The 16,935-nt window shown below is 48.0% G+C and overlaps 1 protein-coding gene across 1 annotated transcript; it reads left to right on the top strand.

The window, feature by feature from the left end:
* The first annotated feature begins 2,625 nt into the window (after positions 1-2,625).
* fgf18a (fibroblast growth factor 18a) lies at positions 2,626-16,275 on the top strand. The gene is made up of 5 exons (XM_077005855.1): positions 2,626-4,381; positions 11,788-11,827; positions 12,035-12,212; positions 14,276-14,382; positions 14,544-16,275. The coding sequence occupies exons 1-5, from the start codon at positions 4,350-4,352 to the stop codon at positions 14,811-14,813; spliced, it is 627 nt and encodes a 208-aa protein (XP_076861970.1). The 5' UTR covers positions 2,626-4,349; the 3' UTR covers positions 14,814-16,275.
* The last annotated feature ends 660 nt before the right edge of the window (positions 16,276-16,935 follow it).

A 16,935-nucleotide genomic window follows, 5' to 3' on the forward strand; every position in this document is an offset into this window, starting at 1 on the left:
GAGAAACAGGGGAAAGAGGGAGAGAGAGGGAGAAAGAGAAGACAGAGAGGCAGAGAGAGAAAGGGAGAGTGAGAAAAGGAGAGAAAGAAAGAGAGTAGAGAGAAAGAGAAGGAGAGAGAGAGAGAGACTTCCAAACACACGTCCAAGACAGACTCAACAGTCGACACCTCTCACATCACTGCCCTCTGCAGAGCACGCCATCTCAAACAAAGACAATACTGCCTGGAATCATGGTAGTGTGTGTATCTGAGAGAGAGAGAGAGAGAGAGAGAGAGAGAGAGAGAGAGAGAGAGAGCGGGAGGAAGAGAGAGTGTGAGTGTAAAACGTCTCAGCCAAAGATCAATAACCCGAGGCTGCAAAAGCAAAGACATGGGCAATCAATACTCTGGCCACACTCCTCATGAAAAGGCCAAAGGAGAATGAGAGAAGAGACTGGATGAGGAATTAAAGACACAGAGCAGAATGAAGAGGAGAACAAATGAAGGAACAGAATGAGGTCAAATGAAGCCACCTGACTAAAACATCTGTTGGAAATACAAGAAATACATCACTTGTGAGCTTGAACTTTGAACTTATAAACCATGAATTTCCTGAAATGAGTGCTATTGAATGGAGACATAAATAAAGTATTAGTTTTCTGGTATGATTGATCAATGGTGTAATATACATTCTATTGTTGTAGTCTGGAAAGGCAAAAAAATATATTACACTCCATAATACATTCATCAGACACCCTGTGGTTCCTCTAAAGAGTTGTTTTGTGTGTGTGTGTGTGTGTGTGTGTGTGTGTGTGTGTGTGTGTGTGTGTGTGTGTGTGTGTGTGTGTGTGTGTGTGTGTGTGTGTGTTACAAAGTAATAGAAAGCTATTGTTAATGATGACTTATCATTAATGGTAGAATCAATGTGCCTGATATTTCTGATTACAGATTATCTCTCTAGGGCGCATCGGTGAGACTCCCAGGGTCTCCTTCCTCTACTTCAGTGAGACTGCAACATTGCAATCACCTGCCCAGGTGTGTTAAGTGGTCTAGCACACAGCTTACCTCAGTAGACAAAGTAACGCCACGTTTAGGACATAAGGAGCATGGTATTCTTTATATTCTTTAGAAACAGGTATTGTTAGGCATGGTCAGCTGTTTCTCCCATATTGATTCCCCCTAGTGGTGACTTCAGGTAAAAACGAAGAACACCTGGAGCTCGTGTCTGATGGTTGCTGAAAAGACCACGGGGCACCAGAGCCTGTACATCAGGTGGATTTATACTGGACCTTATTTGCCTCTATTCTCCCTGTCTACCACCCTCCTCATGCTCTGCGTTCCCCTGACAAACAACCTTTCCTTCAACAACACATTCTTCATAAAGTGGGAGAAGTCAGACAAGGAGCAATCCGGTCATAATGAAGTGAGCTATGGTCTGACAGATTAGAGACCAGCCCAGAACGTGAGTGTGAATGTGAAGTACGTGTGAACTGTTTGTGAGTGCGTGTCTGGGTGGAGAATACCAGAAAGCTGACCTGTAAGTCCAATTCACTGACTAACTACTGTCCCTGATGCACCACTATTAATAACCCTCTTTCCTACATGCACGTAGTTCCTGGGACACAGACATACCCACACACACGCGCGCGCGCGCACACACACACACACACACACACACACACACAGAGAGACAGAGAGAGAGAGAGACAGAGAGAGAGAGAGAGAAAGAGAGAGAGAGAAAGAGAGAGAGAGAGAGAGAAAATACACAATGCTTAAAAGAAGTGTGAGAAAGGCAGAAAAAAGGTGGTGGTGGTGGTGGTGGTGAAGAGGGTGGGGGGGGGTCTGAAGAGGAAGGGAGAGTGTTGGCTTGGCTGACCGTCTGCGGTTCTGTCGCGGTGAGGGGGGGGGGGGGGCTGGGGGGTAAAGCGGGCGTAGCTGCCGAATTCCCTGAGAAATGTTCGTTTTGGATCGGACCCTATGCTTACATACCTCCCTCTCGCTTTCAAACGAACCGTCTCCCGTCCCCTTCACTCTCCCCTCTTAACTTTTACAGTTATGAAACGAAGAATCATAATACATCACTTTCAAAAGCGCTTAAATCCTCGCGCGAGAGAACTGGAACACCTCGAGGCAGCTGCAGTTGGGGCCGCTTTTCTGTGCGCTAAGAATCTCGAGGTTCGGGTTTTAAGTGCAACACCGGCGTCTCTTTTTTTAAACCACCTTAAAGGAGAGTTTGTGAGCGCCAGGGCGCTGTCGCGCAGTCCCGGGAGTCTCGTTTCTCAGCGTCTCCCTGGTGTTAGCGCAGTGCCAATAGCGCAGAAACACAAGGCGCCCCGTTGGGACAGACACTACTGCGCCCTTCGCGCGTCTCCTGTGCGCACACATGGGCATTAGCGAGTATGTTTTCGCTCTAGTCAGTCGGCATCACAGTGGCTGACTAATCTCGTTTGGATCCAATAAAGTGCAAGGGTGCTTAAGGCAGAGCGAACGCGAGAGAGAGAGAGAGAGAGAGAGAGAGAGAGAGAGAGAGAGAGAGAGAGAGAGAGAGAGAGGCAGAGCGGAGAGAAAGAGGGGGTTGGGGAAGAAGGGTGGATTGATCTGCCGCTGTTAAAATCTTGTTCTGTTTTTTTTTTTTTTTTTTTTTTTTTGAGTTAGTTTTTTCGCTCTCGCCGACTCGCCGCTTCTCCGTAGGTTCACATCGCAGGAACAGCTGCAGGGGAAACGCTTGCCAGTAACACATCGCGAAATGCACCAGCACGGAGTGCGACCCAGTGGGAAATATACTCTCCTCTGCATATATATATTCTCCCCAGCGTTTTCGGTTTTAGTTTGTGAATGAAAGAGACAGAAGAAGAGGAGGTGGCGAGACTTCGGGGTACCGTCCGTCACTCTTTTAAGTGGACGCTCGTTTCAAGTGCACGGACAGCCTACTAATCCGCACGCGCAAAGAAATCTCCGAAAAGATCAGTTTTCTTCGACCCGAAAACCTCGCTTTCTGCAGCTGCTGTAGACTTTAGGTCGTTACTTAAGGGGACTGTAAACTTTCTCCATTAAAGAAAAAATAAAATAAAATCTCGGATTGCATTTTTCCCCTTCAAACATTTTGGAGGTGATGTCATCGCCCTGTGTTTTTGGCTGGTATTGTGTCGGAGCTCCAGCAGAACCGTCGCCAGGCCGCCGGCGCTGAGACGCGCTCTGCAGTCCGGGAAATCAGGTGCAGAGGGCCGCTGTCACTTCCGCACAGTCGCGGGTGACTGGACCCGCCACTCCGTCGCAGCTGTTCCTGTTCTCCTCCACGCCCCCGCCTCCCTCCCCCCTCGCTCCTTCAATTGGGGCTCTTAACACTTTCCCTCCATCCTCTGAACTGGACCGCTCCGGGCTCTCCTACAGTCAACCGGGCACTGTCTACCAGTGTTCCCAGCGTTCCCAGCGCAGCGGACTCTCTGACCCCGCCGAAAGGCGCAGCCATGACCGAGCCCAAATTACGGCAACCGAAGTCCTATGCGCCTCTGCCCGGTCTCCCCACTGTCCAGGTACTCCACCTCGCACGGTGCCTAATCTCGCCTTGTACGGAATAAAGCTCCCACGTTTGCGCTACCGCTTTCTGTCTCCGGTTACCGGTGCGTTCCCCGCTTTCTCATGTTTGTTCTTTTCCGTCCTGGGGAATATATTACTTCTAAAAAGACGTAGATCAGTCGTGCAGCATAAAAAAGTTACCCACCGGTGTAAACTGGAGAAGACGTCGAAGCAAGTGTGTGAATGTAAAACTCAAAGAACAGACTGAAAAGAGGCTGCTCGTCTCGTGCTTGGATTACTTGGCGCAAAAAAGGTTTAATTTCGACTGTTTCGTCCCAAAGAAACTTCTGGGTGATCCCCACACCGGGAAAGTTTTATTGCCTTTGACGGAAGCATCGCGGAGGCGCAGGTCTCTGCAGTGGTTGAACTTCCCTTCACCTGTTCTCCACACCCTGGGGAATACAGCTGTTATGCCCCAACTCTGATCCCCTCCTCCAGTGGAGTCTGCCCCGCCCCTACCCGTTACCAACCGCGCAACCACAGCCGCCGTTACAGCCGCCGTTACAGCCGCTAGCGTTTGTTGGTCACGGTGGCACATTTAGCGCCGCTAACCGTGCGCTCCTTACTAACACACCTCCTTCTCAAGAGGAAGCTATGCACCCCGCCGGTACCACCGGGAGCGTCCGCTGACCTCGTGACCTTTCCGTCCATCCGTCGGATTATACAAGCTGCAGTAAACGGAGCGGAATCAACGGTGCTGACCCGGCGCGTGATTTTTTTTCAAGGCGCACAGAGCGACTCGGACCTACCGAGCGGACAGACGCAGAGCGACGTCGTGTCGCGGCGCAGGGAGCAATGTGGTCCTTTCTCTCCACGCTGGCTGTCTTGTAAGTCATTAATGTTGTGAATTACCTAATGTTGAATGACTGTAAATGCGTGTTAACACGAATCGTTTCCTACGCTGTAATACTTAAAATATTTACTCTATAAAAAGCTGTTTGGAATCACACATTTTCTACACGCTTCACTTGACATGACTAACTGTAAGTCTTGCATACATAATGATGAAATGACATCACTCCCTCTGGGTTACCATGGTCACAGATGTCAATCAGACATGGTCTCAGGTAAGAATGCCTCATCCAATCAAAATAAACTGTAGGAGCACGTTTGCAGACCAGTTTGCCTGCACTCTCTTTATTCTGCTTGTGTCAGCCCCCCCCCCCCCCCCCCCCCATCTCTTCCCACATGGCAGTCATCTTGAGGTGGTTATCATTTCTTTCTCCACCTGTGAAGGCACTGATCTTCTGCTCCACCCAGACAGCCGGTCCCCCTCGTCCTCCTCCTCCTCCTCCCCTCCCATCCAGAGCTCTCAAATTATCTAATAGCGCTCAAGGATGTCTGAAGCAGCAGGCACGGAGCTGGCACCTTATCTGCTGTCTGGGTAGAGTGAGCTACCCAGCTGCCGTCTGCTGGAACTCTCCAGCAGGAAACGGCTGCCACTTACAACACGTCCACGCTCGTCCCAGACGGACTTCTACAACTCACAGCCTGCTGTACAGAGCTGAGCAGAGTTTAGTTTAGATCTGCATGGCACGGCAATGTGAAAAGGCCTTTTATGAGATTGATAGGACAGACAGAACTTTGTCTGTCTAAAAAAAACCCAAAAACGAACATTTTGGAGCAAGTGGTCCATTTGAAAAGCCGCTCTGTATTGTAGAAATCAGTCAGGGACCGCAAAAGCAAAGCTTTGTCAAGTGTGTCTGATATTAATGGCCCAGACATGTGATTGAGAGGTGAGGTTAAGCTGGAGTCAAAGTGCAGCGTAAACCATGTGATGGGTGATCGGTGATAGGCGATCTTTGGGGTTTGCTGTGTGAACACGTGCGTGTCTCTTCTGAACGCAGGACCACAGTACGCTTGTGCGACGCTCGTATGAAACCGCAGCCACAAGACCTCGGTGCATGTGTGCGAGCCAAGCCCTGCTGCGCAGATGGCAGAGGTGCGGTGGGATCCGTCCAGCTAAGTTTAACCCTCGCGTTTCAGCACTCTGAAGTCTCGCGTGCGCAGTCTCGAGCCAGAGACCCTAGCCCGTCTCGCACATGTGGACGGTACCCCACGATCGTGACGCTGAGAGGACACGGTGGACTGATGAGCTGGGCTTTTTCCGGGGTCCGCCTCACCGATCCGGCAGACAGTCGGTAAAGGATTTTTTTGCAGGCGGGGCGGAGAGTCTACTCCGCTTGAAGGGGGTGTAGAGGGAAGAGTGTCAGGGGTGATCTGGGATGGAACTCCACCTCACTGAGCTCGACTCCACACACCAACGCCTTTAGGACAAATCCTGTCTCAGGTCTGATGATGTCACACTGCCTTGCTTGTCTTGGCTCCAGACCACAGAACACTGTAGAGTAAGTGCTCCCAGATCCCCCTCTCTCTTCTCTCCTCTTCCCCTCCCTCTAGTTTCTCCTCTTTTCCCCTCTCCCTCTCTCTCTCCGGCTGGCTGCAGACTCACTGTGGTTTGGGAGGGACAGGGAGAATCCAAAGTTGCAGCCGAAAAGGATTTTTCCCCCCTCTATCTCTCCTCCTCTCTCCCTCTCTCAGCGTAACAGTGTTGTTTGAACAGCTGAGAATTCTTACCGCACGCTCAGAGCCATTTTCACCTGCGCTGCCCGTGTTGGCAGGTACATGAAGCGCGCACACACACACACACACACACACACACACACACACACACACACAGCGGTCAGCCAGCACACAGCAGGCAGCGCGCCTGTGAGCGGGTCGCATAAATATGGAGATAGCACGCATGAATGCCCTTATGATAGGAAAAACACCCTGTGCACACTGGCCAGAAGTCACACAGTAAGATGCATATTAACATCACTCTTTCAAGACTGCACAGGAATGCCAATAATTAGTACACTCATTTGAATATGCGCACTGGCAGTGCATACTGTCAGAAAGGCTTAGGAAATGTATTCAGAGGTACACATGCTTGAGTATGCATGAAGTGCAGCCACAGGTTACAGACACATGAGTACGCGTAGACGCGTCAGAAGACATAGGTAGCTAAAGATTTCACTGTGTTGGGGAAAATGTAGGTGTATAGGTTGCCAGTAAATATGTTATATACCAAACAAAATAACATAGTGGAACAATGTGGCCTAATGCATGCTATATAACTTACATGGAGTGTTTGTAGATGAATTCATGGTGCCCATATGGTTTGAGGCAAAAGGAGTCAACACTGGCACGCAGGACACACTTTTGTATGTTGAGGTAGTGTGTCTATATATGCAATTACTTGCAAAGAATACGCAGCTAATGTTTGCCAGCAGCAGGACATATCCAGACAGCACGAATCAATGCAGAGGCAGTATGCGTACACACGCAGGCAGCAGCAGTTGAATCCCGACCTGTATGTACAGATGTGCGCGGGTTATTGTAAAGCGCCACATGGCTTGCCGCAGGTGTGGGTCTGGCCCGCAGACGCAGGAGGTGCCTTCCAGCGGCCGGCCGCCATGCTCGGCCGCCCGTGTGGTCTGCAGGTGCGGAGGAAGCATGCGTGCACAGGTGCATGCAGACCACAAACGCACAGGCAGTCAGTCAGCACATGTCTCTGATCGCTCCATATACACCAGACCCACGCCGCTGCGTTCCTGGGCGCAGACATATTGAACCAGTCTGTTCAGATATAAACCCAGTGCGAACAGCTATACGGCCGGCAGGCGTTCATTCTAGGCCAGCTTGCTGAGGGAAGACTGCCAGTGATACATACAAAGTCAGGGACCCTGCGGAAAGGTAGAAAGCCCACAAGATATACAGACACACGCATCCCGCACTGTTCAAGACCATTGGCAGTTTCCAGTTATACATGGCGGGTGCAGGTACTCGGGGGCAGCCAGAGAGCAAACACATACTGGGCCAGTTCGGGACCACGTGAGGACAGGATGAATCAGTTGGGCTTGTTATGGGAAAACTGGTCAATTCATTCCAGTTCATTCAGACTGTTTTTTTCCAGCAGCACCATTCAAACATCTGAAGCATTTGTCTCCCTCTGCCTCACTTTGACTTCCTCTCCATAATGTGCCTCTGCGTTCAGTCTTCTGTCTCTCTCTGCCGGAGAGAACAAGTGTAAGTTCATAAGGTCAGGAGGGAAAGAGAGGAAGAGAGATGAGAGGGACAGAGAGAGAGAGCGAGCAAGATTGAAGTGTGAGAGAAACTGACACAATGGAGAGGATTTTGTTTTAGCGAGGGATAATGTTTGTTGAAAGGACCGCTTGTGGAGGGACCACTGAACCACACTCTGCAGTGTGTGTGTGTGTCTGTGAACATTTATATTTATGTATGTGGTTTGTTGGATTGCTTAATAGGTTGCTGTCCTCAAAAGTCACACAGAACTACACAAATGGGGCGATACATTAGTGGTGTGTAAGGTACTTGTATTACATCTGTGTATAAAGTGCTTCACTGCCGTATGAGATGACATAATCTAATAATATTAGATAAACATCACTGTCTTCTAAAAACGACCACCAGGAACAGCTGAAGTTGTTAGGAATTCATCATAGCACTCCTAACAAAAAGAGAACCGTTTACATATGGTTGCAGGAAAGTAAATGTCACAAAACCAGGTAATAACCAAAAAAATTGAATCCTTTGATAAAGAATCCATATGGAATTGCCTCCCTGTTTAAAGTATTTTTGTTGACGTTCCAAATCCCTTACAGACCAAATGGGATTTTCTTCAAGCTCAGATGGAACCATTTAAACTGAATAGTGGTCTATTTTTAAAAATATCAGCACACTAAAAAGCTGAGCAGCTGCTCCATACACTAGATATTAAAACAGCTGTTCTGAATAAAGCAAATATTCTAATAAGTAGTCAAATGTTCTGACTGGGGCGGGTCAGTGGTAGCATAGTGGGAGAACTGGGACAGCGTGTATTCGGGGGGTGTCAGGACGACCACAGTGCCATGGAGACGTGCCACTGGATAGGGACATGTTCCATATGTATTTGACCGGTTTGCCTCCTCAGAGATGTGAATGTACATTTTACCAGAATGCAGTCGAATTCTTTAAGGGTTTGAAAGACACACCTGTTATTTCAGAATAGAGGATCAACGTAGAGGAATATGGGTGGTCCACATAGCTGTGTGGTGTATTGTTTGACATGGCGAGAGTGGTGCTCTTCATCTAGGGTGAGGTTCATGTACAGTCTCAAACACTGTATCAGTGTACATTGTAGGTTGTGTAGAAAAAGATTTCATGTGAGAAGTGATTTGTGTGTTTTTGTGTTCTTCATTAAAGATGTATGGGAGGGAGTAGAAGTGTGTGTTGAGCATCTGTGTGTCTGCTCTAGTGCAGCTGCCAGCTGCCCATCCTCATTCTCCCTCTGCCTTCTCCCTCTCCCTCCCTCCCTCTCTCTCTCTCTCTCTCTCTCTCTCTCTCTCATATCTCTTCATAGCTGACACAGTGTGGGGGAGTCTTTCCTTTCTCCTAACACCAGACAGAGAAACATGAGAGAGGAAGGGAGAGAAGAAGAGAGATTAAAAATGACGGGATGAGAAACATGTTCCTTTCGTATCTCTTCCCTTCCACCTTCTTCTGGAGCTCCCCTCCTCATGTTGTCAGGCTGCCCTCCGTTGACCTCTATGGAAGTGATGTCATAATAAGGTGTTCGTTTTCGGATGTAAACAAGTAATCGGCTCCAGCTGACTCGCACATGATAACACGCAGACTACCGGCTTATCGCCATCGCAGAAGAGATCATAAATAATCTCCTAAAGCCACAGCCCAGTCACAATTCAAAGAGATCATCTCATCACGGACTAGGAATCTCCATGGTCACTGCTTGGGTGCCCTATTGCGTCAGCGACCAGTGAGAAAATGCCTGGATGGGAGTGAGAGAGAATTCCTGGATCCTCAGTGAGGCTGCACTGCTGGAATTGGAGGGCTTCTTAAGGACATGCGTGCCCCCCCCCCCCCCAACACACACACAGCCTCTCCATCATAGAGGGTTAGGAGGGAACTAGTAAGGAGGAAAATCAGAAATGACTAGAGACCCGTTTCTCTCTCTATTGTTCTAGAGACTATTTTTGTTTGCTACTGGCCATGCCAGTTGACTCCCACCTACAGCCTATATCAGCATTGAGGTAATAGAGAGACGTGAGAGCGAGATAAACAGAGATGTGAGAGTGAGAGACATATGTGAGAGCGAGATAAACACAGACAGATGTGAGAGCAAGATAAACACAGAGAGACACAGAAAGAGATGTGAGGGTGAGATAAACAGATGGATGTGAGAGCGAAATAAACACAGAGAGAGATGTGAGAGTGAGATAAACACAGACGTGAGAGCGAGATAAACACAGACAGATTTGAGAGCGAGATAAACAGACAGAGAGAAGAGGTATGGGGTGACTGGGGAGGTTCTCATTTAGTTATTCACCAATTACTGGGTGTACAAAGTGATAAAGGAAAAGAATGTATGACAAACCAAAGTGAGGTAAGACAGCAGAGGAGAGGTGGGGAGAGAGAGTGAGTATGTGTGTGTAATAGGTCGCTAGGCACAGGGTGGTGGGAATATGTGATCAACCTCAGGTTTTTCCTCTCGTAGTGGGCTGATCAACCATTTAAACGAGGCCACACCCATCTCTGGAGCACACTTGTGTGCACACACATAACACCACAGAACACGTGTGCACACACACGCTCCCTCACAGTGCAGGGAACACACATCCCTGGAGCCCCTCCAGCCACGTTGGCACATACACTCCGATACACTTCATTGGACTGCACAGCGAGCCCTTCCCATGCCTAACCGGAGCCGATCTCAGCAGGACAGGATGTGGAAAGCTGATCTGGAGTCAGTGTATTCCTGCTCTGTTCTGATCCACTGTGTGTGAAGACAGGGTTTCCCAACCCAGTCCTCAGGCACCCCCAGAGCAGTACACATTTTTATTCTATGCTGGGTCCCAGTACAGCCACACCAGATATTCTGTGTTCTTAATTGCTCGGTCAGGACCCTGAGGGCTGGGTTGGGAAACGCTGCAGTAAAACATCAAAGCCAACTTTGAGTCAACTGTAAGAAATGTTAGTAACACGCCAAATTTGGTATGGTTAGAAATTACGATGGCAGTTCTAGCACAACATTAACAGTAATGGGGCAGTAATGGTTCTGGGCCTCTGAGGAGAATCACAGTACCTACAGACCTGCTTAACATTTACTCAGTCTCACCTGTTTCTAAAGAGATCACCCCTGACCTGCAAGTGTTACAGGAGGCAAAAGGTATGGGAACTTGTGGGGGGGGGGGGGGGGGGGGGGGGGGCACTAGGACCATGAGCAGTGAGCCAGAGTGCTTCCTTTCAGAGACACCAACTTATCTTCATCATAGAATATAGTATGTGCATAATGTGTTATTTCTAGTATTTGACATCGTGTAGAGGGGCACTGCCATGAGTCGTCTTCCTTCCTTGTCTGGGGCCTCTGTGTGTTTTTTGTCTGGGATTTCTAGAGAAATAGCAGCAGCACTTATTCTGCTGCATCATCTGACGAAGAAAACACACGTTTGATAACCGAGCCCTGTCCTCTGTGAAGGCCCCGTCATACCGCCGGGCCGTCTGGAGACCAGCGGACTGGCAGGAGGGCCCCCGGTCGGGGTTCACTGCAGCCTCCGGGCCCACAGCCGCCCCCTCTTAACGCGGCCCAAATGCTAGTCGCATGAGCCCGAGTTTCCAGGCTAGTGCGAGTTACGCTTCAAATGTCAACTTTTTCCTCTCCCGAAGTGAGGAGATTAAAGATGGCAGACAGAGCAGGAAGGAGAGCACGGCTGCGTCCAAAATCACAGCACCCTCCCTTCCCATCCACCCTCTCCCACTCGGCTGAGGTGACTAGGGAGATCAGCACTCGTTTACCATTCTGACAGAATTAACCTTCAGCTCTCCGGGAGGTAGAGAAAGGAGTCGTCAGCTTATTGTTATTAACATCGCAGCCCTTCTAAGATCTAGCCAAACTGTCTCGAGGGACCATGACTATAAGAGACTCCAGACAGGGCAGGAACAGAGGTGCAGGAGCACAGCAGCATGACCATCATGAGGTCATTGCCGGGGTCACTGGGGTATTTCCCTCCAGATGCCCTATACGATGACCTCTGTGGTGAGCCTTCACATCGATGAATTGAAGCAGGTCTCGGGTCTGGTTTTGAACGACAAAGACGGACAAAAAGGGGGAGGAGTAATGTTGTTCATTCTTCTTCTGATTCTTCTGTTAATTCTGATCTTTCTCTTCCAGGTGTGTCCAGATGATGCTGGTGATGTGTAATCCTCTGCAGGTGAGTGTGTGAGAGTCTGCGTGTGTTCCAAACGATTCTATCGTCTTTTATCGTAAGTGAACCGCACAAGGATTTACTTTTGTGAGAACGGAGGGAGAAGCAGACGGATTCTGAGCGGAGCAAAGAAGGAGATAACACACCTGTGTGTGTGCGCTTCTGCCTCTGCGGGGATAACGCGCGTCTGCACGTTTGCTCCCGTCTCTGCAGGTGTTCGGAGTCGATGGTGTGAACTTCAGCGTGCACGTGGAGAACCAGACCCGTGCACGAGACCCGATGAGCCGGCGCCAGCCGCGAGTCTACCAGCTCTACAGCCGCACCAGCTGCAAACACGTGCAGGTCCTGGGCCGCAAGGTCAGCGCCCGCGGGGAGGACGGAGACAAATTCGGTAAGAACGCACACGCACGCACACCCACCCAAGTTTCTAGTCACGTCCGGCTGCATTGAACAACTCTGACTTTCTGTCTGCCCTTCACTCCGCGTCTTATCTCTTCTCCTCATTCTCTCCCCTTTGCTGTCTGACGCACCGTCTTGGTCTTTTTTTTTTTTTTTTGGATGTTTTTTTTGGACTGTACAGGAAAGGGCAGAAAAATGACAGAAAGCAAAGTATCCATCTGCAGGCAAGATGTTGGCAAACAGACTCGAAGGCAAATAAGATCTTGCTTATTCTGTGGTACAGACAGACAGACACACATAGGAAAAAGGTAGTGAGGAACTTGTGTGTGGAACACAGAGCTCAGCGACTGCTGCCACGGTGATTCACGGCGAGGGGGAGGGGGGCCTGTAGGAGAGGGATGGAGGGATGGAGAGAGCCCCGTCAGCTCTGGGTGGTAGAGTGGTAGAAACTCATCTCCTCATTGATCTCTCCATTGATCCTGCCTTCCGCCTATGGGCTTTTCTTTCCAGTGGTTTTAAACAGCACCCCCCCCCCCCCCCCCCCCTCCTTCACTGTTGTAGCCACACTCACCCACCTTCATCTTACATCCCATCTCTCCCTCCACCCATCCCTCCACCCATCCCTCCATCCGTGCAGCCCCCAGTCCCTCTGAATGCTGTGTAGCGCACAACAAAGCCACACAATCAATAGAAAAAGCTGAAAGATGATACGTACCCATATCGGAGTGACTTTACCAGACTCAGTCACACTTATGTTCACACAGGCCCTCATAATGTGGCTTTGTGTATTTAGCTGATGCGTTTTTATTTATTCATTACAGTTTTCACTTTCTTAACTCAGTTATGATGTCAGGTAATAAAGAGACAGTGATGGAAAGAGCAGGAGGGGCAAGAGGGAAGTGGGGATGTGAGGGAAAAGAGGAGAGAAAGGAGAGAAGAGAGAGGGCAAGAGAGAGAATGGAGGGATGAGAGGAGAGAGAGGAGGGAGGTGAAAGAGCTTATTGATTTGTAATGACCCTTGTGCTCGTTAAGGTCATCTAGGAGCCATTTTAGGGCTTTATCTTTAAACAGGCTCACCCCCCGTGAGACAGGCGCGCGCGCACACACACACACACACACACACACACACACACACAGAGAAGCACTTAGTAAATGACTAATATGATCCTCTTGGGAGGAAAATATATTTATGTATTTTATATAATACTTAACACAAGGTACATGGTTTTAAAAAACTTGATAAGTCAGTCAGTACAGGTCAGTATTGAAGCCGAGTATTGAACTGACCCAGGCCAGCATAACGGTTATCAGTAACTGTGCCAATCAGGGAAGCGATTGTCAGTCATACCAGAGTTTAATCTGCTCAAACATTCTAGATTCTCCCCCTCACTCACTCACACTACAGCTGCTGTGTTAATGTCAGAACCAGGCCTTCCTCTCCATGTGTATATGTACAGTTATTCAAATTCTTTCTTAAACCATCCTGAAAATATATTAGTGTTAGAAATGAATGTGATTCATCTGTGTATAAACAGTAACCCCATGTAGAAATATCACATTAATACTTTAATTGTAATTTGCCGCATTTCTTTACTTCTGTATATCAATTATAATAACCATAAACCAAGGTGATGCTTCTGAAATGTTAACATCCTGCCCTCTCATCTCTCTGCTCTGACACCTTTCTCCTATTCCAAATTTCCATTAAAAGGAACTAATACATTTCTCAAAAACTGCTAATCAACTGTGTACATATGGTCGTACATATGGAGCGAAATACATTTACAAAGTAGTACATGCTTAAGATTAGCAGTAATCAACTAGCAGTAATAGTGTGCAATGGAAGTCTGAGCTTATCAAGTAGCTTTCAAGAGCAAAAACAAACAAAACACATATTTTCTCAGATGTTTAAATATTTACATTAACATCCTTTGCATTAAACGTTAGCACACCTCCTGCGATAGGTGGGTTAGCTCTGAACAGCATGAGAAGCAGACTCATTTTCTTTTGTAATGTCCATCTGTCTGTGTATGTGTCTGTCTGTCCCTTAACAAGCCCAGCTCGTAGTGGAGACAGACACCTTCGGCAGCCAGGTGCGCATCAGGGGGAAGGAGACCAACTACTACCTGTGCATGAACCGCAAGGGCAAACTTGTAGGCAAGGTGACCCATCTCTGTGTTAGCCACAGTGTTCTCAATTCACTGTCTGCATGAACGTGGTACAAACTGACGGATGTTTACCCTTCTTTGTGGATGGACTTCATGCATGTTTACTACGTGTGTCTGTCTTTGTGTTTATGTCCCGTTTCGGATCTGCATCCCAGAAGGCCAGTAATCGTAGTCCAGACTGCGTCTTTGTGGAGATGGTTCTGGAGAACAACTACACGGCGCTAATGTCGGCCCGATATGCGGGCTGGTACGTGGGTTTCACCAAGAGGGGGCGCCCTCGCCGAGGTCCACACACGCTTCTCAACCAGCAGGACGTCCATTTCATGAAGAGGCTCCCACCGGGCGAGCAGCTGGACCACACGCCCTTCCGCTTCACCACCGTAAGCAAGAGGACCAAGAGGGTGCGAGCCGCGCGGCCGCGCTAGCCCACGGTAACCCGCGTTGCTACGCGCCGCGACAAAAGTCGAAACTCCACTGTCTCTCAATGGGACCACGCCAACATTTAAATCAGGACCCAGTTTACAAAAGACAGACTACAAATCACAGCCCTGCTTTTAGGACTTTGTTCATGCTAACAGGGGTCTGATGCCAATAGGAAGTTCAACCCTGTTTGACTGGGTAACAGACAATACCAACCGTGGGACGCTCTCAGTTTAAAGCGTCAGCTATGTTGTACTGTGGTATCTTCCAACAAAGAGGCTTTAAACTGGACTAGCTATTATACCAAAAAGAAAGTGCTATTAAACGCCAGAGTCTTTATTCTAGATTCTAGGTTCTTTAACCCTCAACCAAGCCCAAACTGACACGAGTGGTCCAACGTATTGCAACGACAAGCTCTAGTCACTTTGTGCGGGCTAAGCAAGCAAAAAAGTAAATATAAAAAAATTATTATTATTAATTAAAACATTTAAAAGGAAAGACAAATGTAGATTAACGGCCCCCAGTACCGCATGCGGGGGGACCCAGTCCCACCAACAGCCATTAGCTCCAGCCGCTTCATGAAAGGGGATTTCGTTGACACACAGAACAGGCTTCATGCAGGACTCCCAGAACAACGTTCCTCTACTGGACCAGACTGGACCAGATCCTGGCTGTGAGATCCCTCTGGAATCCTGTAGAGGGCATTGAGAAGGAGACTGAAGAACTGATCTGAGTAACTAACTCCATACAGGACCATGGAGCAGATAAGAGGAGACACTACAATTGTAATCTCCCTCATTTGAAAGCTAATATGAATTTAAGACTGCGTGAGTGTGCATGTGTGCGTGTGTGCGTGCGTACGTGCACGAGTATGTTTCAAGTTGCACCAAAGACCATATTGGATGCTACCATGGGTGACTTTGCAGAGTACATCTGCGGTGGTGACCTTGATTAAACATGCCTACCTTTGGCTGGAAAACCTACTAAAACTGGAATGTAATGTAAAAATAATAACAACACCATGAAACTCCTTTAAAAGCTGCACCAAAAACCAACAACCAAAGACAGCTGAAGACCAATAATGAACATGACAACCCCATCCTAGGAGTGCTGAACCCACCAGCCTATCAGACAACAGCACTCACTAGAGGGACGGGGAGGGGGCGGCGTCTTCTCTTTATATCCATGTTGCTATTGAAACGACACGAGGAGCAACGTTCCTAATTGGTTTCCAATCGGAATGCTGCTAGTGGAAAATTCAGTGGAATACCAAAGTCACTTGCATTATTATTAAAAGAGAAAAAAAACAAACATTACAATAGATAAAACTATATATATGAGAAGAGTAAATGCTAAATAAGCGATATTATGACTGCTACTATAATTGTTGTTACTATAAAGTTTATTTCTCTTATTTATTTCATCTGTGTGTATGGCGATCTTTCTAAAGCCAGTAAACTCTACAGAAAGGGTATGTGTTTTAAAATACGCCAGTGGTGTCTGTCTCTCTCACTTTTGCTATTTTCTTCAACAAATACAGCTGAGATCAGTTTTACTTTTACTCAGAAAATCCTATTCATTTGATAAAAACTAATATATACTTATACATTACCATCTCCGCTACAATAGTTATATTATTCTGGTTCAAGTCAATATACTGATTATCAATATACTGATTATCCATGTAACTATTTAAAAAAAAAAAAAAGTTTGACTTAATAACTATTTGGCCAATTCACACACTGCCTTACACTGAATGGCCACTTTATTAGACACCCACCTGTTCACAGCTTCTCTGTATGCAAATTAGAAAGGCGGCCCCGGGGTACAGCATGAAAATTAGGTGAAAACATTTGTTCACCAGTTTCAGTGTGAATCCACATTAGATCAGAGTGAATTGAGGCTCACCATTCTGGTGAACATAGTGTGAGCTCCATCTCTAAGGGACACAGAAAGGTGAGACTCCAGTAGGTAAGAGTGTTAAACCCGGATCATTGAGCAGTGGAGACACATCACCTGGTCAGACGAGTACAGATTTCTGCTGCAGGATGATGTGAGGGGCAGAATTTGGCGCGAGCAGCATGAATCCATGAGCCCTTCCTGTCAGGTGTGAACAGTTCAGGCTGC

The sequence above is a fragment of the Brachyhypopomus gauderio genome, chromosome 5, assembly GCF_052324685.1.
Source record: "Brachyhypopomus gauderio isolate BG-103 chromosome 5, BGAUD_0.2, whole genome shotgun sequence".
Taxonomy (NCBI): Eukaryota; Metazoa; Chordata; class Actinopteri; order Gymnotiformes; family Hypopomidae; genus Brachyhypopomus; species Brachyhypopomus gauderio.

Excerpts from the sequence above, each read along its gene's own strand:
- fgf18a (XM_077005855.1), top strand. The coding sequence starts at position 4,350 with ATGTGGTCCTTTCTCTCCACGCTGGCTGTCTT. Across the intron at positions 4,382-11,787 it reads CTCTCCACGCTGGCTGTCTT|GTGTGTCCAGATGATGCTGG; the intron begins GTAAGTCATTAA and ends TTTCTCTTCCAG. Across the intron at positions 12,213-14,275 it reads GGAGGACGGAGACAAATTCG|CCCAGCTCGTAGTGGAGACA; the intron begins GTAAGAACGCAC and ends TCCCTTAACAAG.